Consider the following 9,616-nt stretch of genomic DNA (forward strand, 5'->3'; position numbering starts at 1 on the left):
AAAGTAGTGCATTAGGACTTTGTTTTTATGAAACAGATCTGATGATGGTCATTAAAGACCGAAACCGGTAATCTGTTAACAAAAGGTTTGTGACCATAGGCGTAAATTAAAGGAAACTTATTGAGGAGGTATTGTATCGAATCGAGGAGATAAGAAATTTACGGCACTAATTAATAAAAGAAGCGATATTTTGACATGGCACATCATAAGGCATCAAGCAACCGTCAGTTTCGTAAGAGGGAGGTCAAGGCTTGAACACAGTAAGCAGACTGAGGTGGATGTATGATGCAATAGTAATTCAGTTATGATGAGGCTTGTAAAAGATACAATAGCTTCTTGAGGAGCGTCAGATCAGTGTTTGCATGAAGACCACAACAACAGTATCACAGTGAAATACCTCTGACGAAACATAAATTTCGTTTATTCAGTTGCACGTAGGTAGACGTGGACTAAATATCATTAATATAATACGAGAAGTGTTAGGCTTCATGCATTGTAGCGTAGGTGTATTGGTACTCTTAAAATCAAATAATGTACATAGAATCATGATATTTCTTGTAGGCGCATGATGCAGAAACAGCACGAATATTCCTTATGACACGCAGCAACTCGCAGAAAAGACCACGACAATCATAATGGCTTCTGTTGGAACTGTTGATGCCAACACTCCATTCCTTCGGGGAAAAGTCTCCCTATTTATAAATTATTCCATTTATAAATACGTAATTTATCCCGATTAATTATTTCATTCTCGTGACTTATTTTGACATGACAATAGTTAACAGTACCTAGCTGAAGCGCTTCGAGTAAAATCGAAAATTTGTAGCTGCTAGTAGTAGTAACTGATTGCTATTAATAAGTTGTTCGAAACTATGCTACATTGTGTAACCGCCGAGTAATTAGCTGTAGTAGTGGTTTATTACTGAGAGCAGTAACTTGTTTTGTTTCATTTCACTGCCGATTAGGGCAGCGTGTGTTTCGTTACTAAGTGTGTTTGTTTGGCGGAAGTATTGACATGATCGCCATTGTGTTTGGATTTGTGTTTCAGCTTCAGTGCGCTGATACTGTGAATCGCTTTTGCAAGCTGACTTGACAAAAGACTTGTCTACCGTGTATCCTAATATCTCTTATCAAAAATTACAGGAAATATTTAAGAATGAAATTCCGTGTACTGTCTGATTTAGTATTTTAATTTTTTTTTACGTGTTTCAGTGCAGGAGTTGCCTGGTGATACGATCTCCATCAAAAGTGACGATTGAAGTTTTTAAATCCCGAAGATTAATGTTTTGCTTGGAAATACGTAATAAAAGTTAGTAAAAAAATCGAAATCCTGGCGGTTAATGAACTGTCTCTATGTTTCATGTAAAATCATTGTGGTTTCATATAAAGGTTATTTTTCTTATCTTTGGTAGTGAAACCTAGAGTGAGACATTCTTATTGCAAATATTGACTTGTAACTTTGATTTGAAAATTTTTTTGGTAAAATTTCCAAATTTTTGTAGTAACTATTTACCTGTAGATTAATTTGATAAAATTTTCAGATCGATAAGTACATGCGTAACGTATACAACGTTTTGGAAAATTAGTAACCCCTTTGTTGTAAGCACATGGTTTAGCTGGGACAGTGCAATAGTTAAATCGGCAATAATTTTTGTCTGCATATATTCCAAGAGCGCAATAATTCGTAGACTAGCTCTTGATAGTAAAAGAGGTCTGAAGTGTGACTATAAGTCTTCATTGACTGACTATCGATCAGATAATAATAGTATATTACATAATGGAATAGAATTTATACACAGACGTCAATAAAACTAAAAAAGGGCAAAGGAGCGTAATCAATTTATGTCAAATGGTTTTGAGGGAATTATAGTAGGAAATGAGACGCAACAGACGAATTTTGCTATCTGGACAGAAACGTAACTGATGAAGGTAGAAATAAAGTAAACATAAAATACAGGAAGTGAACAGCAAGAAAGCTCGCTTGAAAAAGTTAAATAAGTAATACAAATCTAAATGTTTGGAAGTCTTCTCTTAAATATTTGAAGTGTAGCCTTGTGTGGAAGTAAAATGAGGAGTACGAACAGTATATAGCAGAACGGAACAGAAGGTTCTGATATGGGACGTTGTAGAAGATGAAGAAAGGTATTTGAGAAGATCAGAAAACTCGTTAAGAGGTACTCAGTCAACTCGTGGAGAAATAAATTTACTGTATAGCTAGACTAAAAGAGGAAACTGGTTGTTGGAATGTACACTGAGGCTTCAAGAATCGACGATTTCGAAATGACGGGAAGTCTGATGTGCGATGTTATAGAAGATGAGGAAAGTTATTTGGGAAGTACGGATAACTCATTAAAATATGCTCTCTCAATTCGTGGTGGAAGAAATTTACAGTATAGCTAGACTAAAAGAACTGGTTTTTGGGTTGTATTCTGAAGCATCAAGAAATCAGTGTGCCGCTGTGGCCGAGCGGCTCTAGGCCCTTCTCTCCGGAACCACGCTGCTGCTACGGTCTCAGGTTCGAATCCTGCCTAGGGTCATGGATGTGTGAGATGTCCTTAGGTTAGTTAGGTTTAAGTAGTTCTAAGTCTATGGGACTGATGACCTCAGATGTTACGTCCCATATGCTTAGAGCCATTTGAACCATCAATAAATCGACAGTTTCTTAATCGCGGGAAGTATGAGGGTTAAAAATTGTAGAAGACCAGCACTTTTCAGGAAGCAGGTTCATATGGATTCAGATTGCGGTAGTTATGCAGAGGTGAAGAGGCGTGCACGGGACAGACTAGCGTGGATGTTGAAGCAGACCAGTCCTAGGAATAAAGACTATTACAATAACAACATATTACAACGTCACAACGCTGCTTACGCACAAACCTCCAGATGTCCGACACTCAGATCGGTACCAAACGTTGTGTATCGCTAGAGTGTCTAAAATTAGGAGGTTTGGGTATTACAAACATAAAAATTACGTCCAGTTTGGATTTACTCACTTTTGCCCTATTACACTAGCCTACATTCCAATACTACACAAATTATCTACTAAATAATTACACTGTTTCCACCATGTTTCCGTGCGGTGAGGAAATATATTGAACACTGCCAAAATAGAAGCATGGAATCATGTACATCAAGATCCTACAATTTCCAATTGAAGTCTGAGGCGTGAAAGTTTCCCATTGCTTTTAAAGATGCATGAGGCAAGAACTGATTAAAAGACTAGAGTTCAATAGGTGCCAAACATATCTCCCACATGACTTGGAGCGTATGGTCGTAAAATGACCTGTCACCGTTTCCACTGATGCCAACATGTGCAAGTGAGTTGTCCACCGGCATGGATATAAGCTCTCCGATTCCTGTTCGAAAGCGATATTTGCAACCCGAACATTTTATTTTCAACTGGAAAACCTCTCAGAAGTGCCTGGTGAAGTGAAGAGATGTGACACCATTGATGGCGATGCGTCGGCTGGGTGGAGACGAATGGCCCCTTGGTGATAGTCGAGACGTGTACGCTATGTACCGGATTTAACCCTGTCCCTTCTCTCCATCCACAGCACCGCAAACAGAATACTACACGCTACAAGCACTCCCCACATATATTCACACGATGGAGATACACAACTGAAACTTCACTACATATCGGATGAAGGCGAATTCCAGCCATCTCTGTTATAGCTTCGCCAGTGCGGGTTTCTTGCGTGTTCCGAACGCTCTTTTCCCAAATGCACTACTTACAGGTCATAAAATGCAGCTTCAGAGTGATGCCAGAAAAATCGAATCCTTAATTACACGCTAGAGGCTTTCGATGAAACATATTACACTATACAAATCGAATAATCGTCATGTACACACATAGACAAATATTGCCATGTTATTGGCGAAAGTGAACAAATGCATCGGTGTGATTCTTCAGTTTCTCCCGGCGTATTTCTTGCTCGAACAGTCCACGGGTGTACTGCCCGTCCATAGTGTCCAACGGGCGCAATATTTCGGCGATCAGACATGTTGCCATCGTCAGGTGCGCTGACGAGCTGGGCTCCTGAGGGCGGGCGGCCGTATTAAATGCATCGGTATTTAAGGGAATGTGCACTTAAATCTGCAATGTCATGTACTAAATGGAACGTTGATTCAGTTCTACATAGTAAAAAAGGTTTTATCGCTCAGTTTCCTAAGGAAACAAACGGCATAACAAAGAGTTTTATTAAACGAGCTAATATTTCATGCCGCGCGGAGTAGCCGCGCGGTTTGAGGCACTCGAGAATGAGTGTGTGTTGCCCTTAGCGTAAGTCAGTTTAAGTAGCGTGTAAGTCTAGGGACCGATGACATCAGCAGCTTGGTCCCTTAGGTATACACACACATTTGAACATTTGATATTTCATTTACTTGGCAACGGCCATTCGTTTAAATTATAAACTTAAGGAAAGTTTAAAAACGACAGCCGTACAATCATTTAACACCTAATTATTTTTTATTTAGTTCTGACTCGCTATAGCTGTTCGCAAGAAAAATAACTCAGCGTCATATAACATAACTACGTGGAATGAGAGATGCGGATGTTACAATATGTTAAATATACAGTTTTTGTTTTGCAATATCATAAAGTGAACAACGATTCCAAACAATAAAAACCGAAGAAACTGTGTAGTTAGACGCTGTTCGTTAGATTTCCATAGCGGAAAAACTTAGGGTAATGTTCAAACATAATCATTGCATCAGGCAGGCATTTATAAAGACATCTTTCATATACGTAGAAACAGATTGCTGCTGCGTTTTGAAGTGAGAATCCTATTCACAAAATTTTAATTCTATTATACCCACATAAGAATAGTGCTCTGACACTTGGTTATTGTCCCCGCCTTTACTCCTGTGTAGTCAACAAAGAACACGCAACTTGTCACTGTAGAAGATAACTAGTTGATGTATGGGTAAATCGCCTCTCAGCCTAGACGGATTATACTAGATATGGTAATGGTTCCCAAAATACATTATGTTGTAAATTACTAATGTATGAGTATTTTTAGAGGACGAAGAATGCAGAAGGTAGAAAGCAATTGCATGCTCTACTGCTCATGACAGATTGCGGAAAACATCACGGTGATGAGGATAAATAAACTGTTCAGACAAAAATACATGTAGAAAATATATAAACAAGGTTTTCTACAAAAGGTAATAACTCTAAGGGGACTATTATTCTGCTTCATGTTCAATTCTCTTGGCTTTTATTTATCTGCCGACTAATTCAAGGAACTACTTTTTTAATGAAAATATGTACATTTCTGATGACCACAGAAAGCCATTGACAAGAGGAAAATAGAACTGATAACGGATTTGTTATTGTCTCATCGCCAACATCAGCTTTATGGGTTCTGCCCTCTGATTTGTTCCAAATCACGTCTTCCCAAGGGTGAGTGATTGTGATTTATGACGGTCATCCATTCTCGTTACATATTTTTTCCATTGTGTTCGGCATTCACATTTTTTTTTTTAGTATGTGGGAGATGCGCATGACGGGGTTATATCTTTTAAGTTTTATCAACGCATTGTCCTGACTAATGTAAAACAAAACGAATTTTAATAGTTTGGTAACATTTCAGTTGTGTTTTCTTTGTACACTGAGCTTTCAGTGCCCTGTGTGTAAATTTGAAAATTAGAATGTGGAGACATGGCTTTGTGCTCAGAGCAAACTCTGTCCCAGACAATGTTTACGTGGCGAAACAGACGAGCGGTCCCGGAGATATTTGAGGTTAAGCGCCGAAAAAATATATGCAGGCAAGAGGATAGCTCAGATATGTTGGTAACAGTTGAATATAGAGATAGCGGAGAAAATAGACTGCATTTTTTGTGACATTAGCATTTGTTTGCCACAACGATCGCATCATGCATCCCACAGTGCTATTATTTGAACTGTGTGATATTTATCAACTTTTAAGCGACTCCTAAATATTCTTGTACATCTAAACATTCGACTTTGGTTTAGTTGTGGGTTCCGTGTGACTGTTTTCAGATTAGGCGATGGTCACTGATTAAGTGCACAGGAGAATTTGGTGTGACGCGAGACGGAATCAAAGAAATAACTTCCTAGTTGTCTGTCTTTTGCTCCGCCAGTGACACAGTTAGGAGCGGATTCTCTATCTCGCTGTTTCCTGTACGAAAAGTGAGTATAATTCTAAAAATTTCTTCGAGACACCACTGTTTGGTTCACTACAGACGCCGTGGGCATTGTTAAGGGAGATGTTGCGCACGTGGACAGTAATACGATTACGAGTTCGATTGTGGAGCGGCGGCAGCGCACGCGACGTTTCGGCGGCACGCGACATCGTCAGCGCCGGAGGTGGTACTCACGATCTTGTGGTTGAGGTGCTGCAGCTCGCGCTCGGTGACCTTGCGGCGGTTCTGCTCCTGCTGCTGCCGCCGGTACTGGCTGTACTTGTAGAAGAGGTACATGCCGGGCAGCGCCAGCACCACGAACGGCTTCATGAAGGCGGAGGACGAGAGGCCGGGGGCGGCGGGGGCGGGCCCGCGGGGCGGCATGGCGCGGGGGCGGCTGGTGTCTGCTGCTGTCGCTGTCTGCTGGCTGCTGTCGCGGCGTCCGCTGCGCCGGCTGCGCTGCCTGCCTGCCTGCTGCCACTCCGCTGCCCGCCGGGCCCACACTGAGCGTCGCGACGCCGAGCGTCGGAGTGGGTGGGGGGCAGGGGGCGGGGGGCGGGCGCCGCTCGATACGGCGCAGCCGCGCTGCAGCCCCCCTGCTCGATAGCCGGCCGGCGCCCGGCCGTCCCTAACAATGGCTGCAGTAGCGCACGGGCACACTGCGGCCGCCCGCGGCACGCCACTGAGCGCGTACACCCGCTGTGGACCGCCGGTTGTGGCGACTCACTACTTTCCAGCACCGTGAAACTGTATAAAACTGTATGCTGGATCGGTACTCGAAACCGGAACCTTTGTCTTTCACGATCTAATGCTCCACACTGACTGACACCTTCCCGACACGACCCACGACCATCTGACCCTTAACATGGACAAATGTAATATATTGAGAATACATAGAAAGAAGGATCCTTTATTGTATGATTATATGATAGCGGAACAAACACTGGTAGCAGTTACTTCTGTAAAATATCTGGGAGTATGCGTGTTGAACGATTTGAAGAGGAATGATCATATAAAATTAATTGTTGGTAAGGTGGGTGCCAGGTCGAGATTCATTGGCAGAGTCCTTAGAAAATGCAATCCATCGACAAAGGAGGTGGCTTACAAAACACTCGTTCGACCTATGCTTGAGTATTGCTCATCAGTGTGGGATCCGTGCCAGGTCGGGTTGACGGAGGAGATAGAGAAGATCCAAATAAGAGCGGCGCGTTTCGTCACAGGGTTATTTGGTAAGCGTGATAGCGTTAGGGAGATGTTTAGCAAATTCAAGAGGCAGACTCTGCAAGAGAGGCGCTCTGCATCGCGGTGTAGCTTGCTGTCCAGGTTTCGAGAGGGTGCGTTTCTGGATGAGGTATCGAATGTATTGCTTCCTCCTACTTATACCTTCCGAGGAGATCACGAATGTAAAATTAGAGAGATTCGAGCGCGCACGGAGGCTTTCCGGTAGTCGTTCTCCCCGCGAACCATACGCGACTGGAACAGGAAAGGGAGATAATGTGGCACGTAAAGTGCCCTCCGCCACACACCGTTGGGTGGCTTGCAGAGTATAAATGTAGATGTATATGTGGATGTAGACCATCTGCCACAGCTTTACTTCTCTCCTACCTTGCGAACTGCTTCTGGGACTGAACTATTGACGAGTACACAGACCCATTCACATACTATATGAATATACAGGCTGACAGCCAGTCAAGGATATTTTAGGGAACTGGTTTAAAAAGTTTTTATTTCAAAGCCCATTCAAATCTTTGCAAGTTTTCTCCCAGAGCAATCTCCGCTGTGCCCACGTGACCCAAGTTGCCTGTCATCCGGAACCGAGGCAGTTCTTCCAGTTAAACCTGCTGGAATTGCTAGCGAATTACCGCTATCGGTTTTAGCCAATAGTGTGGGTAGGATACAGGTCACGTGTGCGGACGCTGGAGCGTTCTACAGTGCAGAAAACAGTTGCTTCTCTCTCTTGTGATCCAGACCTCAAGCAGAACTGACGTCCTTAAGGGAGGCAGAACCTCGGGCTCCAATGTGCGTTCACCGCGATGTCGCCAAACACGGATGTGACCATCATGATGCTGTAAACAGAACCTGGATTCATCCGAAAAAAATGACGTTTTGCCATTCGTGCACCAAGGTTCGTCGTTGAGTACACCATCGCAGGCGCTCCTGTCTGTGATGCAGCGTCAAGGGCAACCGTAGACATGGTCTCCGAGCTGATAGTCCATGCCGCTGCAAACGTCGTCGAACTGTTCGTGCAGATGGTTGTTGTCTTGCAAACGTCCCCATCTGTTGACTCAGGGATCGAGACGCGGCTGCACGATCCGTTACAGCCATGTGGATAAGATGCCTGTCGTCTCGACTGCTAGTGATAGGAGGCTGTTGCGATCTAGCACGGCGTTCCGTATTACCCTCCTGAGCCCACCGATTCCATATTCTGCTAACAGTCATTGGATCTCGACCAACGGGAGCAGCAATGTCGAGATACGATAAACCGTAATCACGATAGGCTACAATCCGCCCTTTGTCAAAGTCGGAAAAGTGATGGTACGCATTTCTCCTCCTTACACGAGGCATCACAACAACGTTTCACCAGGCAATTCCGGTAAACTGCTGTTTGTGTATGAGAAATCGGTTGGAAACTTTCCTCATGTCAGCACGTTATAGGTGTCGCCACCGGCGCCAACCTTGTGTGAATGCTCAGAAAAGCTAATCATTTTCATATCACAGCATCTTCTTGCTGTCGGTTAAATTTCGCGTCCTAGCACGTTATCTTCGTGGTGTAGAAATTTCAATAGCCAGTCGTGTAGCATTGATATTAACCAATGGCGGCGTCACGCACTCACATTCAAGTTGCCCGCCAGGGGCAGCATTTCCCAGCGAGTGCTTTGTTTGCATAGCTGACACTTGAGTATGTGCGGACAACTACCTGACTGCCTAATTTCAATGCTAAATAACTTGGAAACGGCGCAACGTATCTAATTTCTTTTTTTTAAACATTTATGTTCTAGTGCAACCTGCACTGCAACAACCCTACAAGCGTTTCAGACATTTTCTGATCGACCCGTATATGTTGCAAAATTATACACGATAGCGTCAAAGAAATTGGTATAAGCGTGCGTATTCAAATACAGAGATATGTAAACAGGAAGAATACGGCGCTGAGGTCTGAAACCCCAATATAAGACAACAACAGTTTGGTGCAGCTGTTAGATCTGTTACTGCTGCTATAATCTCAGATTATCAAGATTCAAGTGAGTTTGAACGTGGTGTTACAGTCGGCGCACGAGCGATACGACACAGCATCTCCGAGGTAGCGATGAAATGCGGATTTTCCATACGACCATTTCACGAGTGTACTGTGAATATCAGGAATCCGGTAAAACATCAAATCTCCGACATCGCTGCGGCCGGAAAAAGATCCTGCAAGAACGGGACCAACGGCGACTGAACAGAATCGTTCAGCGTGACCGAAGTGCAACCC

The 9,616-nt window shown here is 43.3% G+C and overlaps 1 protein-coding gene across 1 annotated transcript in view; it reads right to left on the minus strand.

Moving 5' to 3' along the window:
* The window catches only part of LOC124777422 (fl(2)d-associated complex component), a 541,124-nt gene extending 534,677 nt beyond the window's left edge, over nucleotides 1-6,447 (minus strand). Inside the window, exon 1 of the mRNA XM_047252820.1 lies at nucleotides 6,340-6,447. Coding sequence (XP_047108776.1) covers nucleotides 6,340-6,441 — 102 coding nt within the window. The 5' untranslated portion in view covers nucleotides 6,442-6,447. The remainder of the gene's footprint in view (nucleotides 1-6,339) is intronic.
* Nucleotides 6,448-9,616: the final 3,169 nt, after the last annotated feature.

Source organism: Schistocerca piceifrons, chromosome 2 (genome assembly GCF_021461385.2).
Source record: "Schistocerca piceifrons isolate TAMUIC-IGC-003096 chromosome 2, iqSchPice1.1, whole genome shotgun sequence".
NCBI lineage: Eukaryota > Metazoa > Arthropoda > Insecta > Orthoptera > Acrididae > Schistocerca > Schistocerca piceifrons.